At 37.1% G+C, this 12,819-nt stretch overlaps 1 protein-coding gene across 5 annotated transcripts in view; it reads right to left on the bottom strand.

The window, feature by feature from the left end:
* Positions 1 to 22: 22 nt before the first annotated feature.
* The window catches only part of CACNB2 (calcium voltage-gated channel auxiliary subunit beta 2), a 181,657-nt gene continuing 168,860 nt past the window's right edge, over positions 23 to 12,819 (bottom strand). For all 5 annotated transcript variants that reach the window (XM_015815375.1, XM_015815377.1, XM_015815374.1 and 2 more), the window contains 4 exons: positions 4,982 to 5,133; positions 4,412 to 4,507; positions 2,016 to 2,201; positions 23 to 737 (listed from right to left, as the gene is read on the bottom strand). In XM_015815375.1, coding sequence (XP_015670861.1) covers positions 255 to 737; positions 2,016 to 2,201; positions 4,412 to 4,507; positions 4,982 to 5,133 — 917 coding nt within the window. In that variant the 3' untranslated portion in view covers positions 23 to 254. The remainder of the gene's footprint in view (positions 738 to 2,015; positions 2,202 to 4,411; positions 4,508 to 4,981; positions 5,134 to 12,819) is intronic.

Below are 12,819 nucleotides of genomic sequence, written 5' to 3' on the forward strand. Positions count from 1 at the left end.
TGGCAGCTACAAGAATCAGTTTGGGGAAAAAATAGCATAGCATAACTTCAGAAAATCCACAGTTGCACTATGCCAGTGTGTTATAGCACTAATCAAAATGAATATCCTATTTTATGCCATCGCTTTGAAAGCACCAGCACTTTAAAATCAGCATACAAGATACTACATTCTGCACTGAAAAAAAATCAAGATTATTTTAAGGACCTTTCTCATACCCAATTTCAAAAGAAACACAAAACTGTCAGAGGCAGGTGTTACTGATGGATATACACATCTCTCTTCCATTCCACTGTGTCACTACGTTTCTTAGGTACCACTTCTCCATCCCTGTCACAATACTGGTCCCTTGATTTATGACGGCTACGTTGTTTGTTGCCTTCATTGTGGTCCTGTTCTCGGTCCCTTTCCTTTGATCGATGCCTTGATTCTTGATGCCTGTGATCACTGACCCCATGGGGTTCATCCTTGTGATTATGATCTCTATGAGAATCATAGGGTTCATGTGAATGGTCCTCTTTTGGTTCTATATATGCTGAATCTCTGTTGTCTTGTGTTTCTGAGTCAACAGTTTCTTGTCGAGATAAACCACGGTTAGTTCCACTACGATGGTTATGATGATGTCCTGAAGAGGAAGAGCGATGTTGAGATTTCCTGGTGGTTTCAACTCGTGTTTCTTCTTCTCCTTGTGAACCAGTTCTTTCAGTGGCTGATTGCTCATTCCTCTGATCAACCTGAGCCTGATCAATATAACAAAATAGTAAATGTATTAGAAAAATGCCTTTTTAAATCAGCAATGTCAGAATCTTGAACAAATTTGTTCAATAAATCTATGTGTCAGAATAGTAAATTTAAGGCAATTATTTATGGCTATCTAGTTGGACTAATTTAATACTTCAAACTTTATCATCAATATTTCCTAGTATAAGTAAAACTTCATTCCAAAAAGAAAGCAATCAGCCTCTCTCTCTCTCTCTCTCTCAGCCTCTCTCTCTCTCTCTCTCTCTCTCTCTCTCTCTCTCTCCCTCCCTCCCTCTCTCTCTCTCTCTCTCTCTCTCTCCATCCATCCTAACATCTGGCAGTCATGCCAATTTTTGTTTGGTCTCCTCTGAGCCCAAACATTTCACATAAAAGTAAATGAGAGAATCTAGCAGTACAAGAGTGAACCAGGCATGAAATAAGCCTCAGAAAAAAATTAGAGCAGGCATCACTGAAAAAGGTGTAGCTTAATTTCAGCAATAAAATCACTTAAAAGCAAATTAAAAAACCTTTAGTTATTGTGAACAATTTGCTAATATTTATATTATCCAATCTGCATTATCAAACCTAGAGTTAAGTTCAAGCAAGGGCAGAACTGTTCAGATACATTATAGATTTATAATTTCTAAGAAAATAATTTATTCTTAACTTTGAAACTGGTATTTGGTCTCAGAGAAATATTACATCTAATTTGGTAGATATGCAAGTAGATTGTTAACTGAGAAGTTTGGCTTCAGACCTGAATTTGATAATGGCAATTTTCCCAAATTGAGAGTTCCCTGAGAGTCAAGTCAATTTGGTTTTCTTGAAAAGGCAACAATAGATTCCATTATTGTTATTTTTCAGAAGTATTTTAGAGAGAAATATTAATGGACTTCTTTTTCCTCCTATTTTTCCTACAGCAACCACCCTGTGAGATGAGTTGGACTAAGAGAGATTGACTGGCCCAAAATCACTAATTTCAGGCTTTCATGCCTGAAATGGGACTAGAATTCACACTCTATTAGTTTCTAGCTGGGTGCCTTAATCACTAGATCAGGCATGTCAAACTTGCGACGTCACGTGACGTTGTGCGATGTATCACGACTTTTTCCCCATTGCCGGCAATGGGGTGAATGTGGTTTCGGCCCGTGATGCATCCAGCCCGCGGGCCGGCAGTTTGACATGCCTACACTAGATCAAACTGGCTATTGGAAGATACAGTTATATTTATAATGTAAATAACCAACCCAGTGTATTGCATTTTTAAATGACCATACCTGTAAATTAACATTTGGGCCTGGGTTGATGGGAAGAGTGGCAGATGCCAATGTGCGAGTGAGAAGCTGATTGGAAGGATGGCTGCTAGTAGGATGTGTGGCCTTCCAGTACGCTTCCAGATAGTCAGCCAGGTGTTCACAAGCATCTTCAAGCTGGTTCTCATCCAGAATCACATCAAACATTTCCTTATCAGAGGAAAAAAAGTGTGGAAAAGCAAAATCCCAAAACCACATCTAACGATCAGCAAAAGCAGGAAATACATGATTTTAGAATACTGAATTCAATATTAATATGTGGCTTGTTTTGGGGACAAAGCTAAATCACATTTACAGTTTAAAGTTTTTATTTAAAATTTTAAAAAAAAATTAGAAAAGAAAAGGACTGGGTGCTAAGTCCTTTGATAAATTTGGAGCAATAGTATGGAATCTTCCAGATATATCTAAAGGTAAAAGGTAAAGGTTTCCCTTTCCAGTCATGTCCAACTCTAGAAGTGGTGCTCATCTCCGTTTCTTGGTCAAGGGAACAGTGCTGTCCAAAAACATTATATGTGGTCATGTGGCTAACATGGCTATATGCCAAAGGCGCATGGAATACTGTTACCTTCCCACCAAGTGGTACCTATTAATCTACCCACGTTTGCATGCTTTAAAACTGCTAGGTGGGTAGGAACTGATGCAAGGAACAGGAGGCTCACTCCATTGGACAGTGCTTGTGTCTCGAACCTGAGCTGTCAGCTTTCCAGCTGACAAGCTCAGCGTCTTTAAATGCTGATCCAGTGCACCCCCATATATCTAGAGGATTCGTATATAAATTGTATAATATTACATTGAACATATCTGCCTCTAATTGGTTTGAAAATGGTTTTGAAATGATTTCCAATAAGAAATTAAGATTCAAAATAGAATAAATATGTGCACCGCCCTGAGTCCTGCGGGAGAAGGGCGGTATATAAATTAAATTAATAATAATAATAATAATAATAATAATAATAATAAATGGAAACCAATTCAAATTAAAGAATTTATTTTAGGTTCCAAATTAAACGTTTTCTTACCATGTTTTTAAATACATGGTATATGCCTCCATATAAAATAGCATATGTGAACAAAAAAGAATCTTTCTTTGTTGGAATGGTTACAAGGAAAATGAAAATACTTGCACTTGTCATGATCATGTCCCCTTATTGTTTTCTATCTTATCTGAGATGTTTTTTGAGATTAGTAAATCTAAGAACATCTATCCAGAATTTATTTTCCTAAATATAATTTCAGTGATTTGGGCAAATATTTGCTCCAAAGAATTTAGTGGTTATTTTTATCTACAGCCACTAGAATGCCTATAGCTAAACATTGGAAAAATAAAATTATGACATTGGGACTCTTATACTAAAATGTCTGATGTATTGCCATAGCAGAAAAATTGACCTACACTCTACAACCGCAACTGGTCAAGCTAAAATTAATTTTTTCTCAAATATATTGTCTGGTTTTATATCTTATGCCAACCGTAGGAACAGTAAAAGTTTTATATCAGATGTAAATGATAGAAACATATTTGGTTTCATGAATCCTTTTTCTTGTCTTCCTTTTTAACCATTTTAAGAAATATTTTTAAAAATCCCATATTTCTATCATTCTGATTTCGACTACCAAACAAAAACAGAATGATTTCTCACACTGAAGTATATTCAGAAGCTAAAATTATACAGTGATATTCAAAAGTGAGTAATTGTATGTGCAAATACATGTTGTCTATGCAAGCCTTTTCCTTTAGTCAGTTGACATAATATACTTTTTCCCTAAGAAAAAACAGTATCTCTGTCATTTAAGACAGGTCTGCCCAGTCTCAAGCCTATATATGGATGAAGAAACCCATCTGAAATTCCCAGGATGGATAAGGACAGTCAGTTCTGATTTTTGAGGGTGGTGGTGGAAGGTGTCTACAAGGTTTAGGACAGAGGTGGGGAACTACGGCCCCTTTATGACTTTATGAGTTGAAGACCACAAGTCATAAAAGGGCCATAGTTCCCCATCCTTGCTTTAGGAGATAATATTTTCCCTGACACTCCCAAATGAAAAAGAAAGGCTAAAAATGACAACCCTACACAATGATTTAACATCCTAAACAAGATAGAAAGAAGAAATGTAATCCAGATTAAGATTGCCCATGTAAGAGGAAAACAAAGGAGAGATGTTTGCTATTCTTTACCAGTCAGCTGATTTGATTACTGCTTTTCACATAGGGCACTGCATTCGCAGTCTGCATTCATTACTGAACCAAAGAGATTTTTGTTCCAATAGAAAATATTTGCCACAAAAATGAACAGAGAGATAATTATAAAACAGGAAAGCTTGTAAAGATGTTTTTCTACACATATATGTTAAGAATGACTCACTGGAGGGCATTGAGCCAGTTTATCAGCTGCTACCATTTGAACGTTAAGGTGCTTAGCCTGAGATTTGCCTCGGGATTTTATCAGTCTCTGTAAAACCTGTGGAAAAGATACTATAGTTAAAATAGAAGTTAATGAGAAAATGAAACAATACAGGATACGATACTGCACACTTAGCTATCATTTTAGAATCTTCTAATTCCAGTATCTTAAAGTAATGACAATATGGGAGACAGGGTTATATGTATTCAGGAAAAGACTTTTTTCCTTCTCAAATGTTGCTTCCAAACAATGAGGTCAGTACTTACTAGAAACTTATTCTTTCATCAATTCTTAATAAACACCCTTTTTCCTTTATTTAATATAGGATACTCTATTTTTAATTAAATAAGAAATGAGAAATTATGTGAACAAATTCATTAAAAGCTACCCATTCAATTAGGATTATTTTCAACATACAGTGGTTCAAAATGTCAATGTATTAATAGCAACATTTAAAAGCTATATGTTTTCACAATATAATTACATGAAAGAAAAGAAAAAGGGAAACAACAACTAGATGGAATTATTTACCTTTGGAGAAGTAATCTTTACATATACTATAATGGGTGCCAGGGAAGTTTTGCTAAGTTGAGCAGGATGATTAATAGTATCAGCATCAAGTACAACCAACTGTAATGTTCTTGCTAATTCAAATATTCGTTCAATTTCACTCTGAACTTCAGCTGCAAAAAGTACAGACATACTAGTTAAATAATTTATTATTTAGCAAATAATACAATGCAAATATAATATACATAGCATCCTATACTGAAAATTTTTCTTTGGTTTTTTTGTTACATATTTTACATTGGATATAATTATTCAAAAATGTTATGCTTCCATTGATCTGTCTTCAACTGTAAATGTACATTTCTACATTCCTGATAATCAGTCATGATACTCTTGCTTTTACACATAGTATGAACAATTACCACTAACAAGTTTTTTATTTAGAATGGCTGATTCAACATAATTCCTAAGTCACTGATGAACAGTCTGTTTTTAAATTAGACTGAATTTGGGCACTAATAGGTCCCTTTTCCACCAATTTGGATACTTCTGCACAAACCAATTATTAAAACAGAGGAAAAGCGAAATGGTCCTCACTCCATTTTTATCATTATTTTTGTTGTCACTATTTAATATCCAATTTCAGTATTCAATAAAACAACAAAATGCAGTTCTATATTTTTTTTATCAATAGTCATTTTCTATATGTAGGTTTCAATAGATTACTGTCAGCATTCTACAATAGTAATTGTGTTGGCTATCTTGACTATGCAATAGGAAGATAAAATATGAATTTAAAAATGAACGTTCTTACTGCTTTTAATATATCATTAGTATTTTACAAAAAGAGTCACAGTTATCAGAAAAAAAATCACACACGATAGAAAGACTCATTTAACTTTCTCCTGATAGATAACGTTGGGTGTTATGGAAAGAACAGTGGAAAATATTGTTACAATCTACTATATTTCTTTCGGAGAAGTCCACATCATCGTATTTATATACATTTTATATACTGTAAGAATTTTAATAAATATTAAAACTTTCATCAGTAAATTTGAAACCAATAAGTGATTTTATAAAAAGTCATTAAGAGCCAGTTTAATATAATGATTAAGGCAGCAGGCTAAAACCTACTTCCGCCTTAGGCACAAAGCCAAGTGGGTGACCTAGAGCCAGTCACTTTCAGCCCTAGGAAGGAGACAATGGCCAACTATTGCCAAAAAAAATCTTGCTAAGAAAAGCTACAGGGACTATCCTGGCAGAGACTTTCGATTCAAAGGTACAAAAAATAATTTAAAAAGGAGACTGATTATATATATTTAAAATTTATCTATTGATTTACTCTCAAAGTATTCTTTGGATTACATATCAGATTTTGCTCATAAACCTAAGAGTTAATCAGATATTGTTCATATGCTAGCCTTGGCTTTCTAGCTTGAATTTTTCAGGAAAATATTATTTGTATAAATGTATAAATCAATCTATAAATCTAAACATTTGTGTGCATGTAAGCGTGTATATGTGTTCCTTATATTTTATAACAACGAAAACAACAATAATAATAAAGTTGGAAGGGACCTTGGAGGTAATCTAGTCCAACCCTCTCCTCAGGCAGGAAACCCTATACCATTTCAGACAAATGGCTGTCCAGTCTCTTCTTTAAAACCTCCAGTGTTGGAGCATTCACAACTTACATAGGCAGGTTGTTCCATTGATTAATTGTTCTAATTGTCAGGAAATTTCTCCTTAGTTTTAGGTTGTTTCTCTCTTTGGTTAGTTTCCATCCACTGCTTCTTGTCCTGCCTTCAGGTGCTTTGGAGAATAGCTTGACGCCTCTTCTTCATGGCAGCCCGAGATATTGGAACACTGTTATCCTGTCACCCCTAGTCCTTCTCTTCATTAAACTACACATACCCAATTCCAGCAACTATGCTATATCTGTTTTTGCTTCCAGTCCTCTAATCATCTTTGTTGCTCTTCTCTGTACTCTTTCTAGAGTCTCAACATCTTTTTTACTTCATGGTGACCAAAACTGGATGCAATATTCCAAGTGTGGCCTTACCAAGGCAATGTAAAGTGGTATTAACACTTCACGTGATCTTCATTCTATTAATGCAGCCTAACACTGTGCTGGCTTTTTTGGCAGCTGCAGCACTGCTGGCTCATATTTAAGTGATTGTCCACTCCAAAATCCCGCATAGTTACTACTGTTGAGCGAGGTACCACCTATACTATACCTGTGCATTTGGTTTTTCTTGCCTAAATGTAGAACCTTAATTTTTTCACCATTGAATTTCATTTTGTTAAGATAGCGCCCAATGTTCAAGTCAGTCAAGATCCTTCTGTATCTTAAGCCCATCTTCTGGAGTGTTAGCTATTCATGCCAGTTTAGTGTCCTATGCAAATTTGATGAGCTTCCCATCTATCCCCTCATCCAAATCGTTAATGAAGATGTTGAACAGCACTGGGCCTAGAACAGAGCCCTGGGGAACCCCAATAGACATGTCCCTCCATGTAAATGCGGTTCCATTGAGGACCACATACTGAGTATGGCCGGGCAGCCAGCTATGAATCCATCTGGTGTTGTTGTTGTCTAATCCACATTTTTCTATCTTATCAAGTAGTAAGTTGTGGTCTACTACTTTATCAAATGCCTTACTGAAGTCCAAATAAATTATATTCACAGCACTCCTCTGGTCCACTAATTTTGTCACCTGATCAAAGAATGCAATCAGATTTGTCTGGCATGATCTGTTTTGGACAAACCCATGTTGGCTTTTGGTATGACTTTGTTTGCCTCTAGATATTTGCTGATACGTTGCTTAATTATCTTTTCCAGAATCTTCCCAGGTACTGAGATCAGGCTGAAAGGTCTGCAGTTTCCTGGATCCATTTTTTCCCCTTTTTTGAAGATGGCAACTACATCAGTTCTTTTCCAGTCCTCTGGTAGTTCCCCAGTGCTCCAGGATCTTTGAAATATATAATTCAGTGGTTCTGAGATCACATCTGCCAGTTCCTTCAGAACCTTGGGGTCCATCTGGTCCTGGTGATCTGAACTCGTTTAGAGTGGACAGGTGTTCACTTACCATTTTCTTGCCTATCTTAACTTGTGTTTTTAATCTGTTTTTTACGGTACTGTTTTTAATAGGTTGGACTGTTTTTCCCTTTTGTGTAAAGACAGATGCAAAAAACGAGTTAAATAGTTCTGCTTTCTCCCTGTTGCTTGTCACCTTCTTGCCACTTTCTCCCACTAATGGATCAATCATTTCCTTAACTTTTTTCTTGTTTTTTACATGTTGAAAGCAGCTTTTTTTTTGTTATTTTTTACTTTTGTTGCAAGCCTTAGTTCATTTTGAGCCTTAGTTTTCCTCAATTCATCTTTGCAGGCTCGGGCAATTTGCTATAATCTGCCTTAGTTATGTGCCCCCATTTCCACTTTTTATACTTGTCCTTTTTGTCTTTCAATTTATCAGAGAGTTCTTTATGCAGCCATGCTGGTTTCTTTTGAGAGCTGTTATTTTTCTTCATTGGTATTGTGCTAGACTGGGCTTTTATAATCTCACTTTCCCCAAGCTTCTTGAGTTGTTTTCCATGGAATCTTTCCCAAGCTCTCTCAAAGTTTATTGAAGTTAGCTCTCTTAAAGTCCAAGTCTCTAGTTTGACTATGTTCTATTGCTTGTGCTTGCATAATGTTGAATTCCAATATTGCACGATCACTCCCCTCAAGATTCCTGTGGCTTCAACACCTTCTATCATTTCTCTTAGTGAGAATTAAGTCCAATATGGCTGATCCCTTAGTTCCCTACTCTACTTTTTTGGAGACAAAAGTTGTCTTCTAGGTCAGGGCTTTTCAACTGGTGGTATGGGTACCACCTGTGGTACTTTGCCATGTGGCAGGTGGTACACGATTGTTAGCGAAGTGTAGCAGGGGAGGGGAATGAGCCTAAGCGATCCAAGCCTGAGGGAGAGGCAGCTGCAGCTGCATGACTGTCTGGGCTTGGCAGAAGCCACAGGAGCCTATAGGGCTCCAGCTGATTGGCACTTCCAGAAGCAGCTTGGAGCTGGAGGTGAACTGAAGAAAAAGGGGGGGGAAAGAGAGGAGAGGCTATAAAAGAACATGGTTTGGGTGGGGGAAGAAAAAAAGACAACAGGAAAGGTTTAATCTTTTTAAACAAATGTAATTAGTTTTACCCCTTTTAATTGAGTCTGTCTATGGCTTTTAGAAAGTTTTCTTTGAAGGTAAACAAGTTTAATTTAAAGCTAAAGCTTTTTGCAATTGCTGGAGCCTTTCAGTCTAGAATTGCAACATTGTGACACATGACATGCCTGAGGAAGCTTAAAGAGAAAAAAAAACGGAGTTTGTGTTTCTTTATTTTATTTTCTTGCTTTGCACTTGATTCCTGTTTCTTTAAGAGTACAGGGAAGGGATTCTTACTACACTGTGGAAGAGCTCAGAAGGGAGAGAGGAAGCTAGCTCAGGAGTCTACAAACTGAGCAACTTTAAGACCTGAGGAATTCTGGGAGTTGAGGTCCACAGGTTTTAAAAGTGCCAAGTTTGAAGACTCCTGAACTAGCTGGTAGTGATGCATATTAATAAACATGGATAAATTCATCATACATTTGTCAGTGCAAAGGGAAAGTGATTCAGCAAAGGAACAGCCACCGAAGAAATTAAAACTTGTACTTTTTTTCCCTACAATTTGTGATATTTTATTAGATTATAGAATAAAATACAAAAATACAAAAACAAATAGTAGGACACAGTGGGGAGGAAAAAGGGGGAAAAGTGAGGGGGAGAAGGGAAAAAGAACATACTTCCTCTGTTGCACTAGAACAGTGGTTCTCAACCTTTTTAATGCCGCGACCCCAACCGGTCGTAAGTCGAGGACTAAACCGGTCGTAAGTCGAGGACTAAACCGGTCGTAAGTCGAGGACTACCCAACCGGTCCTAAGTCGAGGACTTTCCCTGCCCAGGAGCGCTGCGCATGCATGGTTCCACCCCCTGCGCCGGCCGAGGCGTAGCTGGCAAGCGGCAGAGACGGAGCAGGCCGACCACCAGCTGGCCCAACCCAAGGGAGGTAACGTACCCGCCGGAAAAGGGGAAAAATGGCGGACAAAAAAAATGGCAGACAGCCTTGCTTGGCGACCCCCGTGAAATAGTCGATCGACCCCAAATGGGGTCCCAACCCACAGGTTGAGAACCACTGCACTAGAAGGAAGCATTAACATTGAACCTCAACTTTTTACTTTTCCATAATATTATAAACTAGCCATTTCTATAGCAACAAATGAATCTAATCAGTAAAACCCAAAATCCCCCCCTTTTTTAGTTATCAAGTTTTTGACACCTTGCTAAGCACTGGTGGTACTCAAATATTGTCATGTCCTAAAAGTGGTACAATCTGTGAAAAGGTTGAAAAGCCCTGTTCTAGATTTGTCAGGAATCTGTTTGATCTTCCACTTGGTGCAGAGTTTGTCTCCCAGTTGATGTCAGGGTAATTAAAGTCCCCCATTACTATTGTGATGTGCTTCCTACATACCTTAGTTAACTGACTAGCAAAAAGTTCATCTATTTCCTCTGTTTTTCTGATTGGCCTATTGTATATACCAGGGGTCCCCAACCCCCGGTCCATGGACCGGTACTGGGCCGCGGCATGCCAGCAACCATTCCACACAAACAAGCAAAGTCCCATCTGTGGGATGCAGGCAGCACACAAAACCACACACTGTCCTGTACACGGAAAAACCTTACTCCATGAAACCAGTCCCTGGTGCCCAAATGTTTGGGGACCTCTGGTATACACCTATGGCAATGTAATTTCTCCACTTTTATATTGATCCAAATGCATTCAGGCAGTTTTCATCATTGTTGTGCTCTATTTATATAGAGATGTAGTTATTTCTTATATATAGACCAACTGTCAACTCTACAAATGAGCATGGCTGCAGTCATTTTTCCTACTCATTTTCAATTGCCACATAGAATTGAGGGAGAGGGGTTGCCAGGTGCTTCGCTAGTCTAAATAATCTTTTGTCCCCTGGGAACCAAGGTCATCAGTTGCTCCCAAGACTGCAGGCTGGGCATTGGATAAAAAGCCTACCAAGAAGATGTATTGGGGAATGTAGTTGCTTGCATAGCTTTAGGGGTGGGATTTTTTAACTTTGTATTGGGGAATTGTTACGTGTATCTCCAGACTTGGTTTCACATTTGATGTGCCGATACTTTGTAACTAATAAACATATTCTTTGAGGAATTTGCAAGCCTCGGAGTTCTGCTTTATTTGTCTCTGTCTGTCGGAACCATGACACCAACTCCGCCTTCTTAGAGGAGACCAAATCACAATTGTAAAGATGGAGGAAAAATGCTAATGATTATTATTTATTTATTACTTCAATTTATATAGCTACTTGCTCAGCATATAATATGCCCCTCTGTAATGACAAATTATAGCAAAACGAAAAGAGTCAGGCACAAGTCTCAGTGTTGCATTTCTGCAATGCTCACATGAGTCCAGTCCCTTGCTGATAAAGTAGAACACTGAAACTCTGGGGAACAGCAATATATTCTGCTATTCTTGGTGCTTTATCTAACAAATAAAAACCAGAATGTCTACCCTACTGATTCTTCCTCCCCCCCCCCCCCGAAACAATCTGATCAGCACACAAGTTGATTTAAATGTTTTAAGCTTCTGGAGACATTGTAGAAGTTAGGAATATTGAGGATCTATTATCCTCTTCTAATTGCCCAACCTATAGGCCTCTGCTTTGGCCGTCTTGGCATCTAAAAGTCTGCTGAAAAACAGACCCTGGGGGAAAAAAGGAAATCCAGTGCTGGATTTTCTTTCAAGGTTGGTGCACTCACCTTACTTGGGGAAATCTAACTCATTCATAGCCCTGGAATGCTTGGTCTAATTTGACTACTTCTGATCTTCATCTGTAAACATTATTGTTCAGAGCAGTTATGCTTATTTTATTATTATTTTTACAAATAACTCAAGGCAGCAAACGCATCTAATTCTCCTTCTTCCTCCTATTTTCTCTGCAATAACTCTGGAGGTGAGTTGGACTGAGAGTAAGTGCCTGGTCCAAGGTCACCCAGCTGGCTTTCATGGTTATAGGTTATAATTTTTCAAAATATAATCAATCAAATGTGAATGAAAATGTTGCATCATTTTAAAAGATTAAAAATTGTTATTAAACATGAACAACAGAATTGTCAGACTATTTTGCTAAGAACCTATCTTATTTCCAGAAAATTACAGATGTTTTTTCAATAGTAATGTGGTATAGAGCGACAAAAGGTTGAAAAAGATGGAACATTTCCATCAAAAGTGTTTACTATTATGGCATTAGATATACATAACTTTCACCCTTTTGCAATCAGACCTAAATGACCATTGAGTTTCTTTATACAGATCCACTGCTCTGCTCCTTGAAGTACTGTTGTATTTTTCAAGCACAGTAATAAAATGATGTTGTATTTTTATTATTCTTTTAATACTTTTTTAACAATTTTATTTTATTCAAAAATTAAAATCTAAAATCTAAAAGAAAAAAATTGAACAGAGACAAAGCAAAACATTGGTTAGTTTTGTTGTCTCTGTTCAATTTTTTACTTATGTATTTGAATTTGAATTTTTGAGTGAAATAAAATTGTTTAAGAGGACAGGACTGGCAAATTAAATCATTGGAAGAGTTAAAACAGGATAAGGTACTCCAGTCCTGGTTGTTACATCTTCAACTTGTTGAGAGATGGCATATAGACCAAAAATTGGGTTTAATGGTGGAAGATGTGAACTTGATAAAACAGATTAAAGATCAAAGTAGAGCCCATATTAGGAGAATATATAGTGTTT

The sequence above is a fragment of the Protobothrops mucrosquamatus genome, unplaced genomic scaffold (genome assembly GCF_001527695.2).
Source record: "Protobothrops mucrosquamatus isolate PMUCROS unplaced genomic scaffold, P.Mucros_1.0 scaffold339, whole genome shotgun sequence".
NCBI classification, from domain to species: Eukaryota; Metazoa; Chordata; class Lepidosauria; order Squamata; family Viperidae; genus Protobothrops; species Protobothrops mucrosquamatus.